This window comes from Scyliorhinus torazame, chromosome 17, assembly GCF_047496885.1.
Source record: "Scyliorhinus torazame isolate Kashiwa2021f chromosome 17, sScyTor2.1, whole genome shotgun sequence".
NCBI lineage: Eukaryota > Metazoa > Chordata > Chondrichthyes > Carcharhiniformes > Scyliorhinidae > Scyliorhinus > Scyliorhinus torazame.
In genome coordinates this window covers 102,805,182-102,822,448 of record NC_092723.1, presented here as the reverse complement: position 1 = coordinate 102,822,448, position 17,267 = coordinate 102,805,182, and the positions used below count along the sequence as shown (strand labels likewise).

Here is a 17,267-nt window from a genome sequence, read left to right as displayed (position 1 = left end):
TACCTTCTGAATCAATTAAAAAATAATAGCAGTGAACTAATTGAACTGCAAGTATTTTGTACGTTAAAACTGCTTACTCGTAGAGTTTACGTCCCTAGACATTACCAATAAAACTGATTGTGAATGAAGACTGTTGTACCAAGAGAATTTCTTTCTTGCTCATCTTTAATTATTTATGAAGTTAAATTATCAGTGTTGAATAATTACTGCAATGGAAGCTGGAAATCTTTTGCAGGCTCCCTTGATGGTCTTTTAAAAAAAGGCTTACATTTAATTCTAGAGCTGTGCTAAGTACCTATTTTGGACTGGAAATTACCTCCGTACCCCTGAGCTAGAAAAGTTTGACCAAAGTTCTTGTGGGCGGCACAGTGGTTAGCACAGTTGCTTCACCCGCCAGGGTCCCAGTTTCCATTCCTGGCTTGGATCACTGCCTGCGGAGTCAGCACGTTCTCCCCGTGTCTGCGTGGATTTCCTCCGGGTGTTCCGGTTTCCTCCCACAAGTCCAGAAAGACTTGCTGTTAGGTAATTTGGGCATTCTGAATTCTCCCTCTGTGTACCCAAACAGGTGCTGGAATGTGGTGACTAGGGGCTTTTCACTGTAACTTCATTGTAGTGTTAATGTAAGCCTACTTGTGACAATAAAGATTATTTAAAAAGATTATTTGAGCCAATTGCTATCCAGTTAGTGCTGTTGGGACATTTAGGGGCAGCACGGTAGCATTGTGGATAGCACAATTGCTTCACAGCTCCAGGGTCCCAGGTTTGATTCCGGCTTGGGTCACTGTCTGTGCGGAGTATGCACGTCCTCCCTGTGTGTGCGTGGGTTTCCTCCGGGTGCTCCGGTTTCCTCCCACAGTCCAAAGATGTGCAGGTTAGGTGGATTGGCCATGATAAATTGCCCTTAGTGTCCAAAATTGCCCTTAGTGTTGGGTGGGGTTGCTGGGTTGTGGGGATAGGGTGGAGGTGTTGACCTTGGGTAGGGTGCTCTTTCCAAGAGCCGGTGCAGACTCAATGGGCTGGGTGGCCTCCTTCTGCACTGTAAATTCTATGATCCGTGTGAACCAGGCTCTGCTACAATTTGATTTTCTTTCATCAGCGACTCCATGGAAAGAATAATGATTTTTAAAAAATTAATTTAAAGGCTGAATAAATTAGGCCTGTACTCGCCACGGTTTAGAAGAATGAGAGATTATACCATTGTAATATTCTGAAGGGGCTTGACAGAGTAAATGCTGAAAGGTTGTTTACCCTGGCTGAGGGACCTAGAACACTGGGGGGACAGCCTCAGGTAAAGTGAATGATCATTTTGGACAGAGGTGGGAAACTTCACTGTAGAGGTTGTGAATCTTTGAATTCTCTTCCCGATATGGATATGGGTGCTCCATCAGGACTCAAACAAATTTCTCTGGACATCGAGGGATATGGGGGCCGGGCAAGAAGCTGGAGTTGAGGCTGAAAGCAAGCCATGATTGTATGCAATGGCAGAGCAGGCTAGAGGGGCCATTTGATCCAGTCCTGCTGCTATTTCTCATGTTCCCATTCCCCTACTATTTGTCTCAGTTGTGAATAATGGGTGACTTCTAGAGGTCATGGGGAGCTCGTGGAACTGCACGCTAAAAAGAGTTTACTGCCTTTGACGTGGAGAAGACAGAAAAATTAACAACTAAAAGGCCTTTCTTGGGCTTGGCAGCAGATTTATAAGTGGAACACAATTAAAAATACAATCCATTAATTGAAACAAAACAGCTGGTGACTAAATATTTCTAGTTGAACCCTATTTGCTACAGTATATTGCTTGAATTACTTTCTAGTTCTGTGCTGTCTGTCTCTGATCTGGTGCTGATCATGCTGAAGCCATCTTTATTTTTCCCACTCCTCCACAGGAAACAAAATTTAAAATGCATCAGCCTCTGATGTCTAATCTACATTCATTGTGCTCCGTTACTTTTGCCTTTTGTATTTATTTATTTTTGACGAATAGAGAGCAAAAAAGGATTGTGAAGCAAGTCTGGATTTACAGTTCTGGGTCACAGCATAAGAATCATATAACTACAGCTTCTATTTGTTAATCATATGGTATACGATTAACTTTCAAATAACGAATCACTGTTATCAGTGTTGCTCTAAAAACAATAATACAAATGTCACCATTCTCGTCTTGATTTCATGACAGAAGGATTTTTTAAATCCATTTGTTTCTAGTGAACATTTTAGGAAGCACAATTGGTTTTAAAGAATTACTGGTGGTTAGATTACTTATTTTGGCCGGCGGCATCTCCTTTGGGAGATAACCACCTTGAAGCCTGTAATATAGTAAAACTGAAAATGTTCTTGCTATGTTGGCCTCAACTTTGAAGCTGGCGGAGGGAGCAATGGGGTGCCCAAGCCCCAAAGTGGGCAGTGCACCCAAGAGTCTGGGGGAATGGAAGCCTCACTTGAATAAATTTTCTCTAACTCTCGGCAGATCTACTGTCTGGCTGGTGGATGGAAGCTGTTCCCAGCATTCATATGAAGGTGGCTGCAGGGGGAGTGTTGGTGGGGAGCCTGATGAAAAGGAGGCCCAAGGCTTCCTTGTCAGGCCTGGAGAAATACTCTTGTCCCTGCCCACAAGCAAACAATATGTTTTAACACTCATCAGATGGGCCTGTCCTGCCCACCATAGCGGCCTTGGCAGTTCTGAAGAAACTGCTCCCCTTTTCAGTCCTCTATCTTATAAAATTGCAAATTATGTTTTGATGCCAATGTCTGACTCAATCAGTTTATTTAAAAAAGACCCTCTCAGAAGAGCAGGTTAATATTGGGATAGGGTTTAAAGGCAGAAGGATCAGTGGGGGTAGGTTATTGGCCTTGTTTTAATTGAGTCTACAACCCGCCCCCCCACCACCACCTAGTTTCTACCAAGCAGTTATAAAAATGGGAATTTTTTGTACTATGAATATTGAAAGTACGAATGTTAGCAATATTGTCCATATGCCTTTATATCTATTACATTGTTTTGGTATCATGTGCTAAAAAGCACTGACATTATCACCTACCCAATTTGTTCACATACGTAAGGATGTTGCAAATGCAGTGCTTGTAGTTTGTACAATGTGGCTTTTTTGTAATTGTAGCCACAAATTAGTGATAAAATCAGCCATCATGCTTTATACAATATTAGCATCTTTGTTTTCAGTATTAACATTTCTTTTGAAAGCAACCATTGTCTTTCTTAGCCTGACCTGGGAGGCCTGCTCTGGAGAGCAGAAGGCAATTGTTGTTTGTGCAGGGTTTTACGCAGTGTGTACTAATAGTTAGCGTTTTTATTTCTGAAACAAAGGTACTCTTCAGTCACTGTTTCCAGGAAGAAAACACATTCATCACAGAATGGCTCTGTTCATCAGCTGTTGCAGTGTTACTAACTTGATGTGTGTTGAATATTAAAGTGCTGTTTTTCATTTCATATTCAGTTTTCCCAATGCTGTTCTTGCTTATAGAATTGCAGTGGGTGTGAATATTGATGATGCGTAAATGTCAACGTTTAACTTGGTGAATAGTGTACTAAAATTTGGCTTTTTCTGAATGTTTCCTTCCATTTTGCATTAATGCATGTTTGCTTAAATTTGTAACATTAGTAATGACCCATTGAAAATGAATAGGGCTAGTGTCAGCAGTACAGTCAGAAAAATCTAATTTTTCAAAGCAATTTATTTTCGGGATTTTCTTCTAAACAATAAAGGTTTTTGGTTTGGTTAAATTTTTGTTTTTTCTATCTTTGAGAGATTATTTTATCTGATATTTTTGTATTGTAGGAAATGTAATTAAAGCAGATGTAACAAAAACTTGCATTTATATAACATTCTTCATGAACATCAGACGCCAGTGCTTTACAGCTAATAGAATACTTAGTATAAGTCACTGTTGTAATGTAACAGAATAAGTCATCTATTAATCCTGACTAATCATCAATCCATTGAAGATCGAAAGACCTTGGGCTGGATTCTCCAAAAATGGGGCTATGTCCCCACGCCAGTGTAAAAACGCTGGTGTTTTACTCTGGAGATTCCTGAAAAATATTAGCAGCTATTCTCCTACCTTGAAATGGCTGGCAGGGCCCCGGAGTGCTTCCTGCAGCTTCAGCTGCGGATACGGGCCTTCCGTATCTAGCTGGGGGGGTGGGAGGGGGGATTTAATGCGACCTGCAATTAATGGACCTGCAATGCGGGTCCTATAGGCCTATTTCCCTCCTGAACGTAGACGCTAAGATTCTGGCCAAGGTAATGGCAATGAGGATAGAGGATTGTGTCCCGGGGGTGGTCCATGAGGACCAAACTGGGTTTGTGAAGGGGAGACAGCTGAATACGAATATACGGAGGCTGCTAGGGGTAATGATGATGCCCCCACCAGAGGGGGAAGCGGAGATAGTGGTGGCGATGGATGCCGAGAAAGCATTTGATAGAGTGGAGTGGGTTTATTTGTGGGAGGTGTTGAGGAGATTTGGCTTTGGAGATGAGTATATTAGATGGGTACAGCTGCTGTATAGGGCCCCGATGGCGAGCGTGGTCACGAATGGACGGGGGTCTGCGTATTTTCGGCTCCATAGAGGGACGAGGCAGGGATGTCCTCTGTCCCCATTATTGTTTGCACTGGCGATTGAGCCCCTGGCAATAGCATTGAGGGGTTCCAGGAAGTGGAGGGGAGTACTTAGGGGAGGAGAAGAACACCGGGTATCTCTGTATGCGGACGATTTGTTGTTGTATGTGGCGGACCCGGCGGAGGGGATGCCAGAGATAATGCGGATACTTGGGGAGTTTGGAGAATTTTCAGGATATAAACTGAACATGGGGAAAAGTGAGTTGTTTGTGGTGCATCCAGGGGAGCAGAGCAGAGAAATAGAGGACTTACCGCTGAGGAAGGCAACAAGGGACTTTCGCTACTTGGGGATCCAGATCGCCAAGAATTGGGGTACATTGCATAGGTTAAATTTAACGCGGTTGGTGGAACAGATGGAGGAGGACTTCAAGAGATGGGACATGGTATCCCTGTCACTGGCAGGGAGGGTGCAGGCGGTTAAAATGGTGGTCCTCCCGAGCTTCCTCTTTGTGTTTCAGTGCCTCCCGGTGGTGATCACGAAGGCTTTTTTCAAAAGGATTGAGAAGAGTATCATGAGTTTTGTGTGGGCCGGGAAGACCCCGAGAGTGAGGAAGGGATTTTTGCAGCGTAGTAGGGATAGGGGGGGGCTGGCACTACCGAGCCTAAGTGAGTACTACTGGGCCGCCAATATCTCAATGGTATGTAAGTGGATGGGAGAAGAGGAGTGAGCGATGTGGAAGAGATTGGAGAGGGCGTCCTGCAGGGGGACTAGCCTACAAGCTATGGTAACGGCGCCGTTGCCGTTCTCACCGAAGAAATACACCACAAGCCCGGTGGTGGTGGCTACTCTGAAAATTTGGGGGCAGTGGAGACGGCATAGGGGAAAGACGGGAGCCTCGGTGTGGTCCCCGATAAGAAATAACCATAGGTTTGCTCCGGGGATAATGGATGGGGGATTTGGAACATGGCAAAGAGCAGGAGTAACACAATTGAGAGATCTGTTTGTAGATGGGACGTTTGCAAGTCTGGGAGCGCTGACCGAAAAATATGCGTTGCCCCAAGAGAATGCATTCTGGTATATGCAACTGAGGGCTTTTACGAGGCAACAGGTGAGGGAATTCCCGCAGCTCCCGACGCAGGAGGTGCAGGATAGAGTGATCTCGAAGACATGGGTGGGGGACGGTAAGGTATCAGACATATATAGGGAAATGAGGGACGAGGGGGAGATTATGGTAGATGAGCTGAAAGGGAAATGGGAAGAAGAGCTGGGGGAGGAGATTGAGGAGGGGCTGTGGGCTGATGCCCTAAGTAGGGTAAATTCATCGTCCTCGTGTGCCAGGCTAAGCCTGATACAATTTAAGGTGTTACACAGGGCGCATATGACTGGAGCACGGCTCAGTAAATTTTTTGGAGTAGAGGATAGGTGTGCGAGATGCTCGAGAAGCCCAGCGAATCACACCCACATGTTCTGGTCATGTCCGGCACTACAGGGGTTTTGGGTGGGGGTGACAAAGGTGCTTTCGAAGGTGGTGGGGGTCCAGGTCGAACCAAGCTGGGGGTTGGCTATATTCGGGGTTGCAGAAGAGCCGGGAGTGCAGGAGGCGAAAGAGGCTGATGTTTTGGCCTTTGCGTCCCTAGTAGCCCGGCGCAGGATACTGTTGATGTGGAAGGAAGCCAAGCCCCCGGGTGTGGAGACCTGGATAAATGACATGGCAGGGTTTATAAAGCTGGAACGGATTAAGTTCGCCCTAAGGGGATCGGCTCAAGGGTTCACCAGGCGGTGGCAACCGTTCGTCGAATACCTCACAGAAAGATAGAGGGAATGGAAAAGAAGAAGACAGCAGCAGCAACCCAGGGGGGGAGGGGGGGGGGGGGGGGGGGGGAGAAACCAGAAGGACTCTCAGGGATATTAGTGTATAAGTATAATATGTATAGGTTGTTGTTATAGGTAATTGCATACTGGACTGCTGAATTGTATTTTTGGAGAGTATTTATTTTGGACAAGGCAGTTGCCATTTAGTTTTGTTTTGTTTTTTAATTTTGATGTTTATATATTATTTATTTCTTGTTTAAAAAACTGGCCATTGTTATTTATATTGTTATATTACTGTGTAAAAGATACACAATGTACTGTTATGGTTGGCCAAAAATTTTGAATAAAATATATATTTTTTAAAAAGAATGAATAGTGATCAATGCAAATATCTTCTTCCACTTGGTGTACTTAAAATAAGCAAAGCAAGGAAAAATGCTTTTAGTTTGCTCATTCTTTCTATTTTAGTTCTTCACAGAATATTATTGTTGCCATGCATTACGAAATCCCAACTATTTTTGCTTAAAATGGGTGAGAGATACAATTTTCCGATCATTTTCGGCTTGACAAACCCCAAAGCACCATCCTATTGCATGCTGAAGAATTTCACAAAATCTGTTGAATAAATCTTGTAGACTTCCCCCCCATTCATGGCTATAATTTCTTTGCACCAAATAAAACATTGGGACCAATTCTAAATTTGCACAAACACCAGACAAGTTGATGGATGGAGTGCCTGGCCAATGTCCTCCCTGAGATGTCCAATCCAGTTTAATATTTATACCTCATTTACATGTGATTGGCGAACTGTAGGTGCAGAATCATTAGCCCACTGATCAAGAGAGCAGAAACTCCACTCAATCAGAAGTTGGCAGTAAAGAGGTGGGGAAGCAATCATGACGGTGGGGTGGGGAGCACACAAGGACCATCAACAAAGCAGAGGATTTTGGGGGGGCGGCTAGAAGGATTATTTGTGCCTCCCCCAGTATCCTAGAAAATAATCTCATGGCTTATTTTCTGGACCTCAGTGGTCTGTCTGCAAGGAGTGGGCTGTTCTCCAGTGGGAAGAGTGGCCGCACTTTGCCCAATGATACTATATATCCCAATTTGCATTCCTTAATGAGGTATAGGAAACATGAGTGCTTGATCACCTCTTTCTCTTTGGCCCACAGCATAGCAGCAGGCAACTACAGCCAGTAAGATCATTACTTCAGCTTTCAGGTGGTGTAGGGAAAATTGGTCATAATGTTTCTTTATTGATTTTCATGTAACATTGCTTGTGAATGTGATTTTTAAAAATAAAACTTCTGTAACGATCTACCTCTGGTTGTTTTCCCATTTCTCATTCTCCCATGCTTTCCCTGTCTGTTTCTCTTTGGTCTAGTGTGTATGTGACGGTCGGCCTGTGTAGATTGGTGTCGTCATTTGGCCTCTGAAACTCCTGCCTCTCTGCAAGTTTCACTGTACATCTTCTACTTTGTGGATCCAGTTCATCTACACTCCTCCCCTGTCCAGGCATTGTGCAGCTGAAGCATATCTGAAGTGAGGAGGCAGGATACAGGCACACAGCTGACACAATAAATGTCATTATAAAAGTTTTGAAAATATTATAAATTAAAATCTTATTGCTTTTGTCTGCTGCTGTTTGAAAGAATCAAATTCTTCTGAATTTTGACGATGTCTTAACCGTTATAAAAGACCATGTGATACTCCTCTGTGATAGTGATGTTTAGACTTCTGTACTGAGGTCTTGATAAGCTCTTGAAACCTTTACAAGCAACTGATGTCATTAAGAACTGACTTGGAACCATATGTCTGTAAGGAGAATGATAAGGTTTTGAGACAAGCTAAATTGGTCGCCTAATATTCTATTTTTTAAATAAACTTGCCTGTTAGTGTAATAGTGTTTGAGGTGTGAATAACAGCAACTGTTGTAATGTTTGGCATAGAATGTGAAAGCTGAGAATTCCTAGCAAATAGGAATTCATAACTGGGGAGGAAGCCTGTGCTTCAGTACTTGGAGTAGTTCATATGATCTTGAGGCTGTAAGTGTTTTTGTGATTCATGCAAATTAGAGCGCAAAAATAAAAGTTGCAATAAACTGAAACTGGGCGGCACGGTAACACTGTGACTTCACAGCTCCAGGGTCCAAGTTTCGATTCCAGGCTTTGGGCCACTGTCTGTGCGGAGTCTGCACGTTCTCCCCGTGTCTGCGTGGGTTTCCTCCGGGTGCTTCGGTTTCCTCCCACAGTCCAAAGATGTGCAGGTTAGGTGGATTGGCCGTGCTAAATTGCCCTTCGTGTCCAAAAAGGTTAGATGGGGTTGCGGGGATGGGGTGGAGGTGTGGGCTTAGATAGGGTGATCTTTCCATGGGCCTGTGCAGACTCGATAGGCCGAATGGCCTCCTTCTGCACTGTAAATTGTATGATGTATGAAATAAATCATCAAGACTTAACTATGAAGAGCAGGTTGTGTATCTGGAATATACAAAATAGGAGCATGAGGAGGCCATTCAGTCCCTGGAGCCTGCTGTGCCATTAATATCATAGCTGATCAGGTTATGGCCCCACCTCCATTTGTATGCATGCCTGGCTTATCCCTAGACATCCTTGTAGATCAAAAATCTGGTTAACCCCAATATGTGGGAGACTAACCAGAGTGAGATATCTACTATCGATGTCTCCTGCTGTTGGGCTAGATTAAGTTGGAGACTCTCCTTAATGCAATGGAAGGGGAGCAATACGTAGACCGTTTGCTCCAGTCTTCAGTCACACCTTGTAGACAAGTGCAGGATCAGAATGGGGGTTGGTGTGACTGATGGTATGAGGGGGACCCAGGTGAGATAGGGAATGAGGATCTACAGAAACTGATTATTCTGTCCAAAAGGTAAAATCTACTTCCGCTACCTGTGAGGACGAAGATAAAGATTGTCAGGTGGGTAGAGAAAACTGACCGTAGCACTTTGAAATGGGAGGACAAGGAGACACAATGTGGTAGTTATAGGGGATTCAATAATTCGAGAAATGATAGTATTTTTTGGAAACCAGTGTGAGGGTTGCACATAGCATAAGAACATAAGAACTAGGAGCAGAAGTAGGCCATCTGGCCCCACGAGCCTGCTCCGCCAATCAATGAGATCATGGCTGATCTTTTGTGGACTCAGCTCCACTTTCCGGCTCGAACACCATCACCCTTAATCCCTTTATTTTTCAAGAAACTATCTATCTTTATCTTAAAAACATTTAATGAAGGAGCCTCTACTGCTTCACTTGGCAAGGAATTCCATAGATTCACAACCCTTTGGGTGAGGAGGTTCCTCCTAAACTCAGACCTAAATCTACTTCCCCTTATTTTGAGGCTATGCCCCCTAGTTCTGCTTTCACCCGCCAGTGGAAACAACCTGCCCGCATCTATCCTATCTATTCCCTTCATAATTTTATATGTTTCTATAAGGTCCCCCCTTATCCTTCTAAATTCCAACGAGTACAGTCCCAGTCTACTCAACCTCTCCTCGTAATCCAACCCCTTCAGCTCTGGGATTAACCTAGTGAATCTCCTCTGCACACACTCCAGTGCCAGTACGTCCTTTCTCAAGTAAGGAGACCAAAGCTGAACACAATACTCCAGGTGTGGTCTCACTAACACCTTATACAATTGCAGCATAACCTCCCTAGTCTAAACTCCATCCCTCTAGCAATGAAGGACAAAACTCCATTCGCCTTCTTAATCACCTGTAAACCAACTTTTTGCGACTCATGCACTAGCACACCCAGGTCTCTGCACAGCAGCATGTTTTAATATTTTATCATTGAAATAATAATCCCTTTTGCTGTTAGTCCTACCAAAATGGATAACCTCACATTTGTCAACATTGTATTCCATCTGCCAGACCCTAGCCCATTCACTTAACCTATCCAAATCCCTCTGCAGACGTCCAGTATCCTCGGCACTTTTTGCTTTACCACTCACCTTAGTGTCGTCTGCAAACTTGGACACATTGCCCTTGGTCCCCAACTCCAAATCATCTATGTAAATTGTGAACAAATGTGGGCCCAACAGTGATCCCGGAGGGACACCACTAGCTACTGATTGCCAACCAGAGAAACACCCATTAATCCCCACTCTTTGCTTTCTATTAATTAGCCAATCCTCTATCCATGCTACTACTTTACCCTTAGTGCCATGCATCTTTATCTTATGCAGCAACCTTCTGTGTGGCACCTTGTCAAAAGCTTTCTGGAAATCCAGATATACCACATCCGTTGGCTCCCCGTTATCTATCGCACTGGTAATGATCTCAAAAAATTCCACTAAATTAGTTAGGCACGACCTGCCCTTTATGAACCCATGCTGCGTCTGCCCAATGGGGCAATTTCCATCCAGATGCCTCGCTATTTCTTCCTTGATGATAGATTCCAGCATCTTCCCTACTACCGAAGTTAAGCTCATTGGCCTATAATTTCCCGCTTTCTGCCTACCTCCTTTTTTAAACAGTGGTGTCACGTTTGCTAATTTCCAATCCGCTGGGACCACCCCAGAGTCTCGTGAATTTTCGTAAATTATCACTAGTGCATTTGCCATTTTCATCTCTTTTAGCACTTTGGGATGCATTCCATGAGTGTCAGGAGACTTGTCTACCTTTAGCCCCATTAGCTTGCCCATCACTACCTCCTTAGTGATAATCCTCTCAAGGTCCTCACCTGTCATAGCCTCATTTCTATCAGTCACTGGCATGTTATTTGTGTCTTCCACTGAAGACTGACCCAAAAAACCTGTTCAGTTCCTCAGCCATTCCCTCATCTCCCATTATTAAATCTCCTTTCTCATCCTCTAAAGGACCAATATTTACCTTAGCTACTCTTTTTTGTTTTATATATTTGTAGAAACTTTTACTATCTGTTTTTATATTCTGAGCAAGTGTACTCTCATAATCTATCTTACTCTTTATCGCTTTTTTAGTAGCTTTCTGTTGCCCCCTAAAGATTTCCCAGTCCTCTAGTCTCCCACTAATTTTGCCACTTTGTATGCTTTTTCCTTCAATTTGATACTCTCCCTTATTTCCTTGGATATCCACGGTCGATTTTCCCTCTTTCTACCGTCCTTCCGTTTTGTTGGTATAAACCTTTGCTGAGCACAGTGAAAAATTGCTTGGAAGGTTCGCCACTGTTCCTGGTATAAACCTTTGCTGAGCACTGTGAAAAATTGCTTGGAAGGTTCGCCACTGTTCCTCAACTGTTTCACCATAAAGTCTTTGCTCCCAGTCTACCGTAGCTAGTTCATCTCTCATCCCATTGTAATCTCCTTTGTTTAAGCACAAAACACTAGTGCTTGATTTTACCTTCTCACCCTCCATCTGTATTTTAAATTCCACCATATTGTGATCGCTCCTTCCGAGAGGATCCCTAACTATGAGATCATGAATCAATCCTGTCTCATTACACAGGACCAGATCTAGGACCGCTTGTTCCCTCGTAGGTTCCATTACATACTGTTCTAGGAAACTATCGCGGACACATTCTATAAACTCCTCCTCAAGGCTGCCTTGACCGACCTGTAGATTAAAATCCCCCATGATAACTGCTGTACCATTTCTACATGCATCTGTTATTTCTTTGTTTATTGCCTGCCCCACCATAATATTACTATTTGGTGGCCTATAGACTACTCCTATCGGTGACTTTTTCGCTTTACTATTCCTGATTTCCACCCAAATAGATTCAACCTTATCCTCCATAGCACCGATGTCATCCCTTACTATTGCCCGGATGTCATCCTTAAATAACAGTGCTACACCACCTCCCTTACCATCCACTCTGTTCTTCCGAATAGTTTGATACCCTCGGATATTTAACTCCCAGTCGTGACCATCCTTTAACCATGTTTCAGTAATGGCCACTAAATCATAGTCATTCACGATGATTTGCGCCATCAACTCATTTACCTTATTCCGAATACTACGAGCATTCAGGTAAAGTACACTTAAGTTGGCTTTTTTACCTCGGTTTTGAATCTTAACACCTCAATCAGTAACCCCTCCTAAGTTATATTTCTCTTAACTTTTCTCCTAATTTTCCTTGTCGTTGAACTCACATCTTCATGTAACCACCTGCCGCGTCGCTTCCCATTAATGTTTTTACTTCCCGTTTTATTCCTTTCAGTATTACTGGGCCTATTCACTGAGCTTCCCTCAGTCACTGTACCTTGTACTGTTGCCCTTTTTGATTTTTGACTATGGCTTCTCTGCCTTACACTTTCTCACTTACTGCCTTTTGTTTCTGTCCCTGTTTTACTACCTTCCAATTTACTGCATCGGTTCCCATCCCCCTGCCACATTAGTTTAAACCCTCCCCAACAGCTCTAGCAACCCCAGGACATCGGTTCCAGTCCTGCCCAGGTGCAGACCGTCCGGTTTGTACTGGTCCCACCTCCCCCAGAACCGGTTCCAATGCCCCAGGAATTTGAATCCCTCCCTCTTGCACCATCTCTCGAGCCACGCATTCATCCTATCTATCCTGACATTCCTACTCTGACTAGCTCGTGGCACTGGTAGCAATCCTGTTGCTACCATGTTGACTGCCTGGTGCCAGGAATATCTTGAGGATATTGGAGAGGGACGGGGAGAATCCAGTTGTCCATGTTAGAACCGACAGCATTGGGAGAAATAGACCAGTTAGATCATACCTGAAGTAACCGAGCGGTTTTGGGCAGCACACTTTAAGAAGGATGCATAAGCTCTTGATTGCAGCATAAATTTACCAGAATTATACCTGGATTCCAAGGCTAAATTTACGAGGCGTGATTACGCAAACTAGGGTTTAACAATGATTTAACAGCTTAAGGGGTGACTTTATCTAAATGTTCATAATGAATTAGACAGTGTAGATATAATCTGTTTCCACTGATTTGGGATCCAGGGCGAGGTAAATGGCAGAACAGAGAACCTGTAAAGAGAGGAACAGCATTAAAGTTTCAGGTCACCATACTTTTATCAGAACTGATTCAGAGGGGAAAACGTGTTGCGCAAGGAAGAATCTGTTGAGCTTCGGGGGGGAAACCATGGGAAAATAATGAAACCGAGAAGTCAGAACGAAGGCAAAAGATGTCAACATCAAACGATTGTGTTACTGAAGAGAATAACCGGCCTCCCTACAAACTGGCACATTCCAGTTTATTTCTTTAATCTTGCAACCTGTTAGTCCATCGAAAGGATTGGATTGGATTGGATTGGATTTGTTTATTGTCCTGTGTACCGAGGTACAGTGAAAAGTATTTTTCTGTGAGCAGCTCAACAGATCATTAAGTACATGAGAAGAAAAGGGAATAAAAGAAAATACATAATAGGGCAACACAACATATAGGGAATCTGAATGTTTAAAAGCTTTGAATAGACTATAAGGCAGGTGATTTCCTTCTCATGACAATGTCGCAGTAGATGTACTGTGTGTAAATTGTGGATATTTGGTGCATAAATGGCAAACATTTTTGAGTTGGCAAATAGACTTTCAAAAACCATTTGAATTCCATTAAGATATTTACTTTATACTGTAAAGTCTGTTATTTGTAAGACACTATATTAATGGCTTTCTTATTATATAGACTCTATTGTTTGAAGATCTATGGCTTATCATCTCTTTGGCGATTATTCAGAGGAAAAAAGTGGAACGTTCTGAGACAGCGTGTGGATTCCTGCTCATATGACTTGGATCAGGTGGGGTGTTTTTTTTTCTGCTGTCTAACATCGACTGATTGGAGCACTACAAAGTTAATATATCTACTAGATTATTTATGGTACAGCCAATGATCCCTCTAAATTTTCTTTGTGTATGGTTTCTTTATGTCTGTGCGCAGGATCTTTAAATTCTTTTGTGCAGTTGTGCATGTTTGGCACAGCATCTTGCAGTTTGTGACAGATTTGCGTGACAACTTCGCAATTGCTGTGTGGTTGCATGCGCGCAGCTTGGAGAAGATATTGGGTACAGGCCTTATGTATATTAAGGTGCATTTCATTCATAGGACATGTAGAAGCATTCACAAATACGTGGAAGCAAATCTTGTACAAACAGATGGTCGTGCACAGTTAGGCAGCAATGTAAGCAGGTGCAGCCAAATGGAGGATACAGTGGGAGTGGAACAATGTGTGAGTAGGATGAACTGAGCCTATAAGAATGACATCTATACGTTTTGGTGCTTTTCTATCATCAGGTTACCCATGTACCAGGTGGGCCATGTATTGCTTTTCAGATGGCTTCAGATATCTTGTCTGCATACTTGTGGGATCAACTGCTGCATAACTGGAGTATATATTTTCACTGTGGACAATAAGAACTGCACGAGTCCTTATTCCTGGCAGCCAACCAGTCATGTGTATGACTGGACTAGAGAGATTATTAATCTAATCATGGCCTCTGACTATAAGGACAGGAGACCGAGGTTCTGATGCTGCACATGTCTGATAAAATTAATGGGGGTGAAACTTTTTTCTGCAAGATGGTTAGTTGCTGATCTTTGACCCAAGATATCTAATTTGCCTACAGTTTAAGGATGTGGTCAGACTATCCTTTTTTGCCCCTACATCCATTGAGTGCTGGATGATGGCAGACTCCTTGTACTTTTCATTGTGACCTGCTATCATGGAGGTCAATACGGAGTAAAAACCAAAAGATATGTAAAGTCGTGGCAAGCTCCAAGACTCAGTTCTATGATAATCAGTTTCTGTTTAATTTTGCACTATATTGGGGTGCAGAATTGTGAAGGAGTACAAAAATATCCTATTTTAAAAATGTGGAACCCATTGTTTAGCTGTTGAAAGATTGTAACTGGCCTGAGACAAATACTGCCGCACAAATCTCTCTGCCCACCCATACCTTTTCAAAACTCTGGACAGGATCAGTAGGTCTCCAGTCAAACCCAGTCTGGAAAGAAGCCCACAATTCACACACATTAGTTTCAAGGACATTAATGCTTCCTCTAAATTTGCTTATCTTTTTGCCAGCACCAGCTGTTTAAAAAAACATATTCAGTTAATCTAATCCAATTTCCCCCTGCCCTTTTCCCCCAAACACCCTCATAACCCCTACAATTTGTTTTCCCCTTCAAGTATTTATCCAATTCCTTTCAGAAAATTATTCTTAAATCTGCCTCCATCGCCCTCAGGCGGTGTATCCAGATCCAAAGAACTCGGTGTAAAATACATGTTTTCTTCATGATATGGAGATGCCGGCGTTGGACTGGGCACAGTAAGAAGTCTTACAACACCAGGTTAAAGTCCAACAGGTTTGTTTCAAACACTAGCTTTCGGAGCACTGCTCCTTCCTCAGGTGAATGAAGAGAGGTATGTTCCAGAAACATATATATCGACAAATTCAAAGATGCAAGATAATGCTTAGAATGCGAGCATTTGCAGTTAATTAAGTGTTTACAGATCCAGAGATAGGGGTAACCCCAGGTTAAAGAGGTGTGAATGGTCTCAAACCAGGACAGTTGGTAGGATTTTGCAAGCCTAGGCCAGATGGTGGGGGGTGAATGTAATGCAACATGAATCCAAGGTCCCGGTTGAAGCGCACTCATGTGTGCGGAACTTGGTTATAAGTTTCTGCTCAGCGATTATGCGTTGTCGCGCGTCCTGAAGGCCGCCTTGGAGAACGCTTACCCGGAGATCAGAGGCTGAATGCCCTTGACTGCTGAAGTGTTCCTCGACTGGAAGGGAACATTCCTGCCTGGTGATTGTCGCGCGATGTCCGTTCATTCGTTGTCGCACCATCTGCATTGGCGGGACCATGCAGACCAATCAAGCCTTTATAAAATCGCTGGTTAGGTCCCATGTAGTTTGTGTCAATTCTGGGTACCAAATTTTTTTGCGATGTTATGGTCTTCGAGAAGCTGCGGCGGAGATTTACTGGAATGAACACAGATGTATGATTTCAGTTACATGGCAAGACAAGAGGAGCTGGAACGGTTTTCTTTAAGAAAAGGGAAAATTAAAGGGAGATTAAAAATAGATGGGTTTAAAATTATTCTGAAGTATTTGCCATATCACCATATTTTATTAATTCATCCACTGCATGTTAGCATCGCTGGCTAGGCCTTTATTTATTGCCTATCCCTAATTTCCATTGAGAAGTTGGTGATGACCACCTTAATGCGCGAGAGTTGTACCTACCCACAGCTTTCACAGAATTTACAGTGCAGGAGGCCATTCGGCCCATCGAGTGCACCGGCTCTTGGAAAGAGTACCCTACCCAAGGTCCACACCTCCACACTATCCCAGTAATCCCACCCAACACTAAGGGCAATTTTGGACACTAAGGGCAACTTATCATGGCCAATCCACCTAACCTGCAAATCCTTGGACGGCGGGAGGAAACCGGAGCACCCGGAGGAAACCAACGCAGACCGGGGAGAAAGTGCAAACTCCACACAGACAGCCACCTTGGGTCGGAATTGAACCCGGGTCTCTGGTGCTGTGAGGCAGCAGTGCTAACCACTGTGCCACCGTACCGCCCTTGTCTATCCCTTGTCTTTTAGTTTTCTTGTATGCTTTTACTGAATCTCTCTTCAATGTGTTTTCAATACATTGACAACTGAAAAAGCAATTCACCGCACCAAGTTTTGAACTTTGCGATTTTCTAAATATAGGGCATAAACGGTCCCATTATAAATCAACTGTGGGTAATTCATTGATTCTTCAATTTAGCAGTAATCTTATTAAATGTAAACACATTGTAGGTTTTGCCAGAAAGAGGCTAAAGCTTTCACATATAATGTAAATAGTGTTAAATACAGGAACCTGTCCTCATTCCTTAGTTATCCCATTCAGATATCTGTTGTTTTCTGTCAAGTTCGTATTGTCAAGAACTTAAATATAGAAACTGTAAATAACTGC

General features: G+C 43.3%; 1 protein-coding gene and 1 long non-coding RNA gene across 5 annotated transcripts in view; one reads left to right on the top strand and one right to left on the bottom strand.

Moving 5' to 3' along the window:
- Positions 1-17,267, top strand: part of pigq (phosphatidylinositol glycan anchor biosynthesis, class Q) — a 51,038-nt gene that overhangs the window by 26,040 nt on the left and 7,731 nt on the right. For all 4 annotated transcript variants that reach the window (XM_072480813.1, XM_072480814.1, XM_072480815.1 and 1 more), the window contains one exon: positions 13,982-14,093. In XM_072480813.1, the coding sequence (XP_072336914.1) occupies positions 13,982-14,093 (112 nt within the window). The remainder of the gene's footprint in view (positions 1-13,981; positions 14,094-17,267) is intronic.
- On the bottom strand, positions 13,121-16,345 carry LOC140394032 (uncharacterized). Its single transcript, XR_011935806.1, has 2 exons — positions 16,035-16,345; positions 13,121-13,326 (listed from the first exon to the last, which is right to left on the bottom strand). It is a non-coding gene; the product is annotated as an uncharacterized lncRNA (long non-coding RNA).